At 33.6% G+C, this 14443-nt stretch overlaps 1 protein-coding gene across 5 annotated transcripts in view; it reads right to left on the bottom strand.

The window, feature by feature from the left end:
* The window catches only part of LOC111158551 (PDS5 cohesin associated factor B), a 133555-nt gene that overhangs the window by 46577 nt on the left and 72535 nt on the right, over positions 1 to 14443 (bottom strand). For all 5 annotated transcript variants that reach the window (XM_022520648.1, XM_022520649.1, XM_022520652.1 and 2 more), the window contains exons 20-21: positions 12668 to 12826; positions 250 to 318 (exon numbers count right to left, since the gene is read on the bottom strand). In XM_022520648.1, coding sequence (XP_022376356.1) covers positions 250 to 318; positions 12668 to 12826 — 228 coding nt within the window. The remainder of the gene's footprint in view (positions 1 to 249; positions 319 to 12667; positions 12827 to 14443) is intronic.

The raw sequence follows: 14443 nt of genomic DNA, 5'->3' as shown, positions 1-14443 counted from the left end.
GGGGCAGTTTCAAGCACTTTTTTTTTTTTCCCAAATCAGATTATGTGCAGCTGCCCATAGGGCCTCAGGTTTCTCATTATTGCCTTACACTCTCAGAGCACTTGGGATGATGTCATACAATAAATATAAAAACTTGGGTGATTTTAACAGCCATATCTTTACAACAGGAATAAAAATTTTAACACTTTAATGATAATACAATCTGGTGGATATATTGATGTATTAAATAGAACTATGCATATCACTCACTTTGACCATTGTCTCAGGAGAAACTTCTTCATCTGGAACCCAAAGTTTAGTTGTCTTTTTTCCTGGGAGCTAAACAAAAATGAAGGACTTTAAAAAATATATTAGAATTTTCATGTTTAATTAATATTTAGTGAATGAATGAAATCTTTACCTTCTACAGTGACAGTCATTACAGATCACTAAAATACCTCATCTACTTTACAAAAAGGTTGAAAGACTTATCTTCACTAGTACCCACATAAAGCACTTACACATCCATCTGCAATTGGTTCTTTCCAGGTGTGAGGTAGGACTGACTTTATCTTACATATACTTCCTTACTTAGCCTTTGAGACTAATGATTCAATTATTTAAGGTGGCTGGCAAGGAGCAACAAAAAAATCAATACAGCAAAAAAGCGTAGTTCTTAAACAAGGGAAAGGGTATATACAAAAAATCATGAGCAGAAGAAAAATTAGAAAGGTTTGCAGTTGACTGTAAGAAAACAAGATGCATTAGTATCTTTGTACATAAATCCCACCAAAATGGCAACACACACACACACAAACACACACACACAGCAGGGCTGGAAAACAAAAAGTATCAAAAAGAAGGCCAGAACCTTTAGAATAATTTTAAAAATGCAAAATATACAGTAAAAATATTAACAAGGCTAGATTCACATCTCCATAAAAAGCAGAGAATGGAAACATTTCCCCAAAAAGTTAGATTTTTTTTTTTCCACAATCACAGCATAATCCTGAGATGATAGAATGCAGGTATTTCAAGATGTGCATTTGCAGTGATAGCCAGGAAATTAAAGCAAGGTGACAAAAGAGCCGAGCTCAATCCTGGAACACTGGAGATCTAGTGTACCGCCAGCTGACACGAGTGACTTCCAAAAGCAGCCTGGGAAACAAATCAAATAGCAGCTCAGGTAACCTTCTGGCAACAGGATAGGTAGCCCCAACATCCAGAAGGCAAACTCATCAAACACATAGAGTTTAGGATGCATTTACATTGAGAAGCGCCTTTGAAGTAAAAAGTGGAAATAATGAAAAAACAATCACATTAGAAACGTTCTGATGAAATTTCTGAACTAAGAATATTAAAAAGATCCTCAAAGATTCTATAGGGGAACCTTCCAAATAAGAAGCAAGAATCAGGTCAACTTCAGATTTCTCAGCTACTAGACATGATGCCAAAAAACAATAATCCAGCAGCCAAGTACCCTGAAATACAGGATTCTAGTACTCAAGAATAAGGGAAAAAAATATTTTTAGCAAGCTAGGACAGAGAGAAAGTTTCCAAATTATAAGCCATTTTGAAAGAATTATTCAAAGATATACTCCACTAAAATATTTAATTCATAAGAAAAAATTCAAATAGCATATATTATTACAAAATAGAAAGTTATTATAATTAAAACCAACAGACTATCAGATGGTTCAAAGATAATAATATAAAACCAAAACAGATGCAACAAAACCAATGACAGAGAAAATCTAAAAATAATAGGATGAAACAATATACTAGTCAAGATAATAAAAAACATGAAATGGGCTATGGATTTAATTGGGATACTGGTATAAACAGGATATTGAAGTTTTTCTTTTAAATCTTATTCCACAGTAAGTTATAAAATTAATGAACATTTGGACAACCAGCAGAATAGTACCAAAATAAATCAAAACAAAAGTGACTTAAAAAAAATAAAAGAGTAGAGACTGAAAACTTTGCCACCACAGAAGATTTAAATATACCACTTTTTAAAAAAACTGGTAGATGAAATTGAAATGAAAAATAATAAGCAGAGGAAGCACATATAGAAATATAAGGAAATTAATATATAGATAAAACATTCAAGAATTAGAAAATAATCAAAACCGGAATTCTTTAAAAAAAAGAAAAGATTTATTTTGGAGTAAGAGAGCAAACATGCATGCAGCTGTGGGAGGCACGGGGAGAAGGAGATGGAGAGAGAATCTCAAGCAGACTGACACCCTGAGCACAGCTTGATGTGGGGCTCAATCCCACAACCTTGAGATCATGACCTGAGCAGAAACCAAGAGTTGGAAACTCAACCAACTGCATCACCCTGTTTTGAAAGAAGATGAAAACTATAAAATAATTCTCCAAATCAACCACAAACATAAAATGCAATTAAAAAAATCAAAGTACCTAACAAAGTTGTACAAGAAAAATTTTTCGAATTTTCTTTACAAAGAAAATTGCAAAACTTTAATGAAAGACATCTTGTAGATGAGCAAACAAAGCAATGGTAAAGAATAGATGCTATACACCCTATGACAGGTAACAATAAGAGGATTGAAAGAAAGAAAGGTTACACAAGAACTTTTGATGGGAAATTTGGTTGTCCTATGGAAGTAAAAAGAAATGAAATCCTTAAGACACAGCACGCAAACAAATCAATTCCAGATGGATTAAATTTTTTAAGTGTGAAAAGAAAATCTCAAGACTTTCAGACCATATGGGAGACTATTTTTATGACACTAGAGTAGGGAAGGATTTCTTAAGGATGTAAAAAGCACTAACTACAGAAGAATGATAAATTTAGCTATATTAAAATTAATAATTTTTGTTCAAAGGACACCATAAATGAAAAGGACACACCATAAATGAGAGTTTATGCATTTTTATGAAGCTATTGCAACATATACCTGAAAAAGTATTAATGTGTATAAAGATTACCTATGAAAAAAAGACAAAAAGCCTGGGGAAAAAAGGCAAAAGGCCTCAAAAGAAATTTCAGAAAGAGGCAACATGAATGGTGATGAGACATAAAAACTTAATTAGTAACCAGGGAGATGCAAATTAAGACCATAATGAGACACTATTTTCCAACTTTTAGATGGGCAAAAATTAAAAGATCTGACACTAATGGGTACAATATACTGTTAATAAAAAATAAGTTTTAACAATGATTTTGAAAAGTAATTTGGGAATAAAATGGAAAAGTTAAATGTGTGTACACACTGTTACTCATCATTTTCACTTGTATAAATATAACCTAGAGAAATTCTTGCTCATATGCATCATGCAGCCTCTCTAAGAACCTTCACAGGAACACTGCTCCGAAGAGTAAAGAAATGGAAATATTTCAAATGTGCACTAAGAGAATAAATATAAGAAATTTCACACAGTGTTAATATAATACACAGTAATGAATCACATACAGCTAGATGCAGTAACAAGGGAAGGTTATTCAAAGAAACAAACGTGTAATGATAAAGGCAAGTCAGCCAAGAATATATATGGTATAACTCATAAACCTCAAGAATAAGCAAAACTAAACCAAGTATGTTATTCAGAGACATACACGTGCCAAAGTGGTGTTTTGTTCTTGTTAGGGAATAGTAAGCCCCAATTCAATACAGCAGTTACCTGGGGCAGAGAAGAAACAAAAAGAAAAGTCTAGAGAGTAATAAACCAGGAACGAACAGTACACAAACGTTCACTGTATTATTATAAAACAATTACACAAATGTTAAATATATATTCCTTTGTACATATCAAATATAACATTAAAATAAGACAAATTAATGGGTTAATATTGGTGAAAGTTCTGTTCTGACAAGAGCCGATTAGGTTTTTTTTTAACCTACCTTCCATGGAATAAATGGAAATGCTGGATAAAAGATCTTTTTAAAAATCAGTCTGAAGGTGATAAAAGAGCTACCAAAGCAGTGAGAATTTGCCGGGCAAAGTTTCAAAGGGGGAGTGAAATCAAGATTTGAGTCTGGCCCTAGGACTGCTTTTCTCATACAAATGATAACTGATTCTGAAAGTGAAAGAGACTTAACAGGTTGAACAACATCTGCATCACTGTCACAGAGCAGGAAGGAAAAAAATTGGAAATCTGGGTCCAATAAAGAACAGAGTCCCTGTTAAATACCTCAGAGTTCTGGGTGGCTCCCTAATAGATATACCCTACACATAAAGGTAACCAGAAAAAGAATTAGCCTGTCAAAAACTGAAGCCCAGTTTCCAGTTAGTGCACTCTTGCCTGGACCAAACTGATCTGACAATAGCTCAACTACCAGTCAGAAGGAAAGTTAAGTCACCTCCAGAAGAATTACAAAATCATTCACGGCCTCAAATTATCTGAACACTTTTCACAGGCAAAGTCTACCATGCAATCAAAGTAACATGCATGTAAGAAAAGATGTGACCAAAAAATAAGAGAAAAAAAAAAACAAGACAAAGAGCCACAGGAGGTCTAGAAAGTAAGGCTGATATAAACTTCAACATAATTAAAGAAGTTCAACAATTCAATGGCAAGACAGAGAATTCTGGCAGGGAATTAAAAGCTATATTAAAAACTAAAAAGGAATTATAACATTGAAATATAAAATAAGTGCAATTAAGAATTCAGTGCATGGGTTTAACATAGGATTAGACAAATCCATAGAGTGAATTAGTAAACTCAAATGCAGGTCAGAAGAAAACAAAATGATACATGAATAGGGGGAAAGTACATAAAGGTGTCAAACAGCTGGATCACTGCAAAAGAAATTGTATGTTTTTAAGTGTATAGTTAGAATTGCAGTAAGAGAGGAAAGAGAATATGATACAAAAATTATTCAGAACTTTTACAAGACTTCAAAGCTATACATTCAAGAAGAGCTACAAGCCCCAAGTAGGATAAATACAAAGAAAAGCACACCCAGACACATCATCGTGAAACTGGGACCAATGCAAAACAGAAAAGATTAAAAGCATTCAAAGCAAAAGGAAAACCTTCAAAGGAACTCAGACTGTCAGACAATTTCAAGAGAAAAGGTAAGGAAATGGAAGATAATGGTACAATATTTTTAAATTACTGAGGGAGGAAATATACCAGGCTAGAATTCTAAACCTGAAGAAAATATCCTTTAAAAAATGAAGGCAAAAACAAGACATTTTTCAGGCAAATAAAAACTGAGAGACTGCATCAGCATTAATCCACACTAAAAGAAATACTTCTTTTAATTCTTCAAGTATAAAGAAAATCATCACATAGACAAAAAGAAATGAAAAAATAAGAGAAATGGAAAAGATATTGGTAAGTCTAAATAAACATTAACTGTAGAAAATATAATAGTGATGGTCCTGTGTAAACAAAAGCACAAAAAGCATCAGGAAATAAAGGGAATTAACATATGCTCAGGTTCCTAAAATACTGAACCTGCTGTCCTGAAAGTTTAAAACAGACTAATCGATACTGGCCTTCAGAACTCAAGGGAGAATGCTGTATCCTCTAGGACAACTACTAAAAGAATAGGAAAATGTAAAAACCAAGTCACTAAAGGAAGAAATGGAATAAAAGTATTTAATCAAAAACAAGGAAAGAGGGGTGCCTGGGTGGCTCAGTGGGTTAAGCCTCTGCCTTTGGCTCGGGTCATGATCTTGGGGTCCTGGGATCAAGCCCTGCATCCGGCTCTCTGCTCAGCCTCTGCCTGCCTCTCTGCCTACTTGTGATCTTTCTCTGTCAAATAAATAAATAAAATCTTAAAAAAAAAAAAAAAAAAAAACAAGGAAAGAAAGAAGAATAAAATGCATACAGAACTGATAGAACAAACTGAAAATAAAAACCAGATAGTGAATTAACTCAAATCACTATTTACATTACATGTAAACAGACTATTATAAATAAAAGACAAAGTTGAAAGAATGTATGCCAGAACTACGTTGAGTGCAGTGTCATATATATGCCATTTAGATGAAGTTTTCAAGTCCTCTATTGGGTACTATTAGTCCATCCACCCCTCTAAGACTGAGAAGAAGACAAAAATGTCCACTATCACCACTTCTATTGTTTTGAAGGCCCTGGCCAAAGCATGAGGAAGAAAAAAAAATAAAAGGCACTAAGAATGGAAAAAAAAAAAAAAGCTGGCTTTATGAACAAATGACATGACTATGAAAAAGAGAGAAAATCCCCCAAATGCAGAAACTAACTAGTAGAATTAAAAACTGCCTTTAACAAAATTCTAGGATAAAAGTCAATATAAAAATGAAATGACTTCATATCTACATGCCAACAAAATGCAGTTAGAGAAAATAAGTATAAAAATCTTATTATTTATAATAGCATCGAGCAACATAATATACCTAGGAACATATTTAAGAAAGCTAAGACATCTATACAGAAACTTAGAAACATTACCCAGGGAAATCAAAGACTAAGACATATATAATCTTCAAGAAACAGAAAGCTCAGGATTGTAATACCATGTTCACAGAGTGAAAGGCAGTATTATAATGATGATTTATAATTCATTATAAATAATGAATAAATATATATATTATATTTACATAAATATATATATTATATATATTTTATATATGTAAATACATTTATATATAAAAATAATTTATAATTATGATTTATAATTCATTATAATTATATAATGATTTATAATTCATTACCAGCCCTATCAAAATTCCAGCCAGGTATGTATAGTATGCTGGGTTAGAGTGGTATAGGGAGAAGTGACAAGCTGATTCTAAAATGCAGACAGGGGATGCCTGGGTGGCTCAGTCTGTTAAGCGGCTGCCTTTGGCTCGGGTCATGATCCCAGCATCCTGGAATCAAGTCCCAAATCGGGCTCCTTGCTCAGTGGGGAACCTGCTTCTCCCTCTGCCTCTGCTTGCCACTCTGCTTGCCTGTACTCCCTCTCTCTGACAAATAAATAAATAAAAATCTAAAATGCAGACAGAAACGAAACAAAATAAAACAATTTAGATAGAAATGCAAAAAGCTAACAATAGCCAAAATAATCCTGAAAAAGATGATGATGACGAAGCAGCAGTGATAGCAGCAACAGCAGCAGTTGTCATTGAAGGCATCTATAACGCTTAAGCTACTAGATATCAAAACCTGTCAAAGAACTCTTGAGAAAGAACAACAAAGCCGGACATATCAGATTCCCAGATTTTGAACTATACTACAAAACTACAGTTATCAAAACAGTATGGTACTGGCATGAAAACAGATATAGAGATCAACAGAATGGAAAAGGGAGCTCATATATAAACCCATATACATGTGGCCAATTCATCTATGACACAGGAGGCAAGAATATACAATGGGGAAAGGACAGTCTCTTCAATAAAGAGTATTGGGAAAATTGGACAGCTACATGCAAAAGAATGAAACTGGACCACAATCTTACACCACACACAAAAACAAATTCAAAAGGGAAAAAGATTTGGATATAAGACCTGAAATCATAAAACTTCTAGAAAACACAAGTCTTTGACATCAGTCTTAGCAATGTTTTTGGAAAGGTCTCCCCAGGCAAGGGCAACCAACACTAAAATAAACAAATGGACTATTATCAAACAAAAAATCTTTTCCACAGCAAAGGAATCAACAAAAAGAAAAGGCAACATACTGAATGGGAGAAGATATTCGCAAATCATACATCAGATAAGGGGTTAATATCCAAAATATATAAAGAATTTACACAATTTGATAGCAAAAAACACAACTCAATTAAATAATGGGCAGAGGGGGTGGCCTGGGTGGCTCAGTCAGTTAAGTGTCTGCCTTGGCTTCAGGTCATGATCCCGGAGTCCCAGGAGAGAATCCCACATTGGGCTCTCTGCTCAATGGGGAGTCTGTTTCTCCCTCTGACCCTTCCCCCTCTTGCACTTTCTCTCTCACTCTCTCTCAAATAAATAAAATCTTTTTAAAAAAATGTTTAAAAAAATAAATAATGGGCAGAGGGCTTGAATAAACAATTTTTCCAAAGAAGACATACAGATGGCCTACAGGCACATGAGAAGACGCTCAACATCACTAATCGTCAATGAAATGCAAATCAAAACCACAATGAGCTATAACCTCACACCTATCAGACTGACCAGTATCAAAGATACATGGAATAGACTGGTAGGTGCCAGAGGCAGGGGTAGGTGGGCAAGATGGCTGAATAGGGACAAAGGTACAAAATTCCAGTCATAAAATAAAAAGTCATGGAATGTAATGTATAGCATGGTGACTACAGTCATTGCGTATTGGTAAGTTGACAAGAGAGTAAATCCTTAAATTAGATTTTCCACAGGGGGAAAAAAAAATTTATAACTGTGTGGGGATGGATAGTTATTGTGGTGATCACTTCACAATATATAAAATAATGAATCATTATATTATACACATCAAACTAATATAACGTTATGGCTCAGTCAGTCAGGCATCTGCCTTCAGCTTGGGTGGTGATCCCAAGATCCTAGGATTGAGTCCCACATGGGGCTCCTTGCTCTGTGGGGAGTCTGCTTCTCCCTCTGCCTGCCGTTTCCCCTGCTTGTGCACTCTCTCTCTCTCTGCGACAAGTAAATGAATAAAATATTTTTTAAAATGTTATATGTCAATTATATCTCAATAAAATAGATTAAAAGACAACTTAAAAAACAACCTACAGAATGGAAGAAAATATATGCAAACCATGTATCTGACAAGAGACTTGTATCCAGAATACATAAAGAACTATTACCACTCAACAAAAATACAACCGTAAAAAATGAGCAAAGGACTTGTATAGTCTTTGCTCCAGAAAGATATAAAAATGGCTAATAAGTACATCAAAGAATGCTCAGCATCATTAGAGAAATGCAAATCAAAACCACAATGAGATATCATTTCATGCTCGCTAGAACAGCTATAATCAAATTAACAGAAAATAAATTGGCGAGGATGAGGTGAAATTAGAACTTTCATACACTGCTGGTAGGAAGGTAAAATGGTATAGCCTCTGTGGAACAATCTGTCAGTTCCTCAAAAAGTTAAACATAGAATTACCATATAATCCAGCAAAGATATATACCTAGGATTATACCTAAAGAACTAAACACAGGTATTCAAACAAATACTCAAACACAAAATTCATAGCAGCACTTTTCACAATATTCATAAGGTGGAAACAACCCAAATGTCAATCGGTGAATGAATGGATAAACAAATTGTGATAAATATGTACAATAGAACATTATTCAGCCATAAAATGGAATGAAATACTGATACATGGTACAATGTGGATGAACCTCAAAAATATTATGTAAGTGACAGAAGAGTGACACAGAAAGTCATAATGGAACTGCATGATTCCATTTATAAGAAGTATTCAGAATAGTTAAATCCATTAAGACAGACAGGAGACTGGTGGTTGCCCAGCCTGGCGGAAATGAGGTATAACCGCTTAATGAAAATGATCTGGAACTAGATAGAGGTGGTGGTCACAAAAACTGTGAATGTACTAAAATGTGACTAAATTGTATACTTTAAAATGATTAATTTTATGTTATGTGAATTTCACCTCAATTTTTTAAAAAATTGCAGCAGGGAAGACAGTCTTTTCAATAAATAGTGGGATCAGATGGAAATGAAATAATGAATCCTGACATTTACCACATACAAAAATAAATCCTAAATAGATTATATAGCTAAATGTGAAAGTAAATAAACAAAGCTTCTAGAGCAACACTGTCTAACAGTACTTCAAGATGGTGGAAACGTTCTGAGCTGTCCAACACTAGCAATATGTGGCTAGTGAGCACTTGAAATGTGTGAATACATTTCCAGTTATATTTAGTTCAAATTTAAATAGCTACATGTGGTTAGAGGCTTGTGTATTACCATACTTCTAGAAAACAATATAGGGACTATCACAACCTCGGAGTAGGTAAAAAAGACAAGGTTCGTACTAACTAAAAAGAAAATAATGGGCTTTGTTAAAACTAAGAATTTCCTTTTTAAAATTTTTTTAAAAGATTTTATTTATTTGAGAAAGAGCACATAGCAGGGAATGGGAGGGGCAGAGGGAGAGGGAAAAGCAGGCTCCCTGTTGAGGAGGGAGCCCAATACAGAACTCGATCCTAGGACCCTGAGATCATGACCTGAGCTGAAGGCAGATCATTTAACCGACTGAGCCACCCAGGAGCCCAAATTAAGAACTTCTGTTCATCAAAAAACGCCATTAAAAGAGTGAGAGAGCAAATTACAAAGTGGGAAAAGGTATCTGCTAAACATACTGCCAACAGGATACATAAGGGACTCTTATGAGGAATAAAAGAGAGACTGACAATTTAAAAGAAAAATGTGGAAGAGGCTTGAGCAGACAGTTAACAAAAGAGGATAGCCAAAATATCAATACATATATGAGAAAGTGCCTAAGGGCATACTATTCATTACACATCCACATAATAGCTAAAAAGTTAAAGACTGGCATATCTAGTACACTCAAGGGAATGGTACAACTAGAACTCTCATTCAGCACATATAAGAATGTTAACTGGTATAATCACTTTGAAAAATAATTTGGCAAGAAAAGAAAAGAAAAAAGGGAGGGAGGGAGGGAGAAGAAAAGAAAGAAAAGCAATTTGGCAAAATTTACTAAAACAACTCATACAGGAGTGCCTGGGTAGCTTAATCAGTTGAGTCTCTGACTCTTGGTATTGACTCAGGTCATGATCTCATGGTTGTGAGATCGAGCCCTGTATTGGGCTTCTCAATCAGCAGGGAGTCTGCTTGAGATTCTCACCATCTCCTTCCCTTCCTCCCCCTTCCCTAACTCATGCCTGGGCGTACACCCTCTCTCTCTAAAATAAATAAATAAATCTTTAAAAGAAAAATAAAACAACTTAACATACTCTAAGATACAACAATTACACTACAACAGAAATGTATATATTAACGCACAAAATGATATATAAAAGAGTATTTATTAACAACAGCAGGCATTTAACATTGGAAATAACCTAAATGTCTAGCAACAGAACAGAGTCATGGTATATATATGAACAATGGAATACTATACAGTAACAAAAGTATAGCAGCCACTACTGCTATAAACAACAGGATGGATTTGCCTCACAATGGAGAATAAACTGGGAATAAATAAATAAATAAATAAATAAAATATAAGTAATATTATATATATATTTATCATATATTAAATATGTATTTATATTATGAACATATATTTATATTTATCATAAATATATATATTCATCATACTTATAAATTTATAATATATATGATAAATATATTTATAAATAAATTTATAAATATATTTATCATATATAAAATATATAAATAAATATACATTTATATAAATATATATATTTTGTATACATGAATATGTATATTTATAAACATAATATATAATTAAATATAATTAAATAAACATAAAATATTAAAAAATAAATAAAAACGAGAGAATGGAAGGGATAATAACAAGAAAAAGACACAGGGGCTTTGGGGGCTGGTAATCTGACCAACTGTCAGTTGGTCAAAAATCTTAACTTTGTGGTAAGTCAATGAACCATAGCCTTAAAAAGTGTATATTTTTCTGATACATTTTATCTCAACAAAATTTTTTCATTAAAAAAAACAAAACACAGTAAAGATCCAGAAAATTTTAAATACATGATTAGCATACATGACCTAAAGAACATGAAATACTGTACTTAGGGGAAGAAAAGTGAGAGACACAGCTAAAGAACATAGCCACAGCCACAGCCACAGACGAAGGTAATTAACACAGGAGCTACGTGTCTTAAATTACAGGGCCCTAGTCAACTAATGTTAAACAGCCACAAATCATTAGAGATCTAATACATACAATTATCTCGACTATTATCTCCATAAACTATTTTCCATAACAAATTTGTTTAAAAGTATTAATAGTATTAAAATAAATTAATATAAGAACGACAGATATGAAACATGTAGTAATACAGATATATACTGCAAGAATTATAACTGTATTTTAGAAGGAGAAACTTTATCTTATACTTTTTTTAATTCTCCAAAGAACTCAGTACAGTGCTGGGTATAGACTATAGACACAAAACTGATAGTTATATATGTGTCTGCACATGCACATTTATGTGTGTGGGTTTGTGTGAATACACATAAATATGCACACACATACATACCACCCCACGTGACTGTAAGGCGTCAGTTCTCCCACATCCAAACAAGCAGTGCCCCAAAGACAAATGGAAGACAGACAAAATCACTATTTCTTTCCTAATGTTTTCTCCCAATCTCTTCTAATTCTCTACTATATGAAGGGAAAGAAACAACTATTGTCATGACAACCATACTGTGAACTAGTTTGTCAGTCTTCACGTTTTTTAAAATAGATGTCATTATAAAAGTTAACCTACTGTAAAGATGAAAAAGAACCAAACGATACTTTGTATTTATCAAGGAATGCACTGCAGGTTACATGCCTATGCTCAACTATAGAGATGTTTCAATGTTGTTTTAGTTCTAATGGAGGTTAACAGCATGTTAAAAAAAGATAGGAAAACCTAAAAGAAGGCAGGTAAATGGAAGTGTTATTTCCATCATTTCACTTCTCTCTTTGTTGAATAAAAAATTTTAGAAGATAACACTGTGAAGAACACAAGTCTAAATAATATCAATTACCCGATCATTCATGAGAAGATCTTTCACAATGAAAGTAGCTACCAAGGACTTCAAAGGAGCAGCAAATTGATCAGGTGCAAGGAGAGCAATATGCCCAATAGTAACCAACGGTGTTATGAGATGTTCCAGGTTGCTTGGATCTAGGCTCTTATGCAGAGGCTGAAAATGAGAAAAGGAAAACACATTCAACTCTGTGAATACGCAAATAAACTATTCACGTATTTCATGTTCAAATACTAAAAAAAATTAGAAAAGTTTCAAGACGTATACATGGTGGAAGTAGTAGCTTAAGCTTACATTTAAACTCCTATAGGTTATTTATGTTTAAAAGGCATCACATTTAAATACTGTCAGTTTTTGCCCAAGTCGTATCTTAGCAGTAGATTAAAAAAAAAAAACTTCAGCATGGAGAACCATGTATATTTTATGACTACATACATGAACATGGGAAATTGCTAAGGCTCACCAATATCCACTTTTGTTCTACTTCCTGGGCAAAAGGACGCCTATACATACACACAGCGTCCTCTGCAGCTAGATGAGAATATGTGAAAAAGCTCTGGTTAACAGACTGTCAGTACAAGTGAGGTACGCGTGCCTGCACTGAGGCAAGTATGAGAAGTGTATCTTCTCTGTGTTCTCTCTCTTTACTCACTGGCAGGCTTAATACCAAAGGATCCAGTGGGACTTAAAGAGAAGCCAATTGTCAAAAAAAACCCTATGTGCCTAAACCACTGATTAGAATGCAATCCAAACTGTACCCCTGGGGATAAAAATATATGTTTATAAAAAATAAAAAATGCAATCCAAACACCCAAAGGACTTTTCTCGGGAGCCAGAAATAAGCTTTTTTTATACAGAGTCACATGCATTCTTGTGGATTTTTGTAGCATCAAATATTAAGTACCATAACTAACACAATTTTTATTTTTCTGAGAGAAAACCCTATCATTAATACACATTTTGCCATGACAAAAGAATGAGACTCTTCATATACCCATATAGAATAATATCTAAAATGAAATATTAAATTTTTAAAATAGAGAAGTCAGAAGAGTGACTATAGTATATTATCACTGGCATAAGCAAAGAGGGAAGGTGACAAAATGTAAGTGTGTGAGTGTGTGTGAGTGTGTGTGTGTGCACACATACATATGTGTATTATATTACTTATATGTGAATAAATACTGTCCAGAAAAGTATATTAGAAACTGGTTAACAGATTGCCTCTGGGAATGAGAACTGGGTGGCTAGGGATACAGGGCTGAGGTGGAGGAGAAAACTTACTATTTTACTATTTGGATTTATTTTGTATGTTTTCATTTGGGAGCAAGTAAATATATTATCAAAAATTTTAGTGACACTTTTAATAGAGTTGATGCTGTCCTCCCATACCAAACACCAAGAATTCTAGGCTTGAAAAACAATACTAAATTGTTCTTCCCCAACATCTTAGGGTAATGTGAGGTTTCATTTAGTCAAAAGCATATTTAAATGAGTTTGCTTCTTGCTATTCTTGATGACTTCCCTCAATATTCCACAGTACACCTAAATGCCAGCTTATTTAGATTATGAATAAAAATATGACCATGTAGTTTTTTTCAATAGTGAGTGTGATAATTTTATACAATAAGGTAATAAAGTCATTTCTGGAAAAGCAGTATTAATAGTCAGACCCTGGATTAATAGTAATCTCATGAAGGCCAGACAGATCTATAAAATCATTTCTCAGAAAGCTAGCAAACCTATATATTATAGCAAAGGGTTACAGATTAG

Source organism: Enhydra lutris, unplaced genomic scaffold (genome assembly GCF_002288905.1).
Source record: "Enhydra lutris kenyoni isolate GAN:26980312 unplaced genomic scaffold, ASM228890v2 scaffoldscaffold60, whole genome shotgun sequence".
NCBI classification, from domain to species: Eukaryota; Metazoa; Chordata; class Mammalia; order Carnivora; family Mustelidae; genus Enhydra; species Enhydra lutris.
The sequence above is the reverse complement of the archived record's forward strand: the minus strand, read 5'-3'. Positions and strand labels throughout refer to the sequence as shown.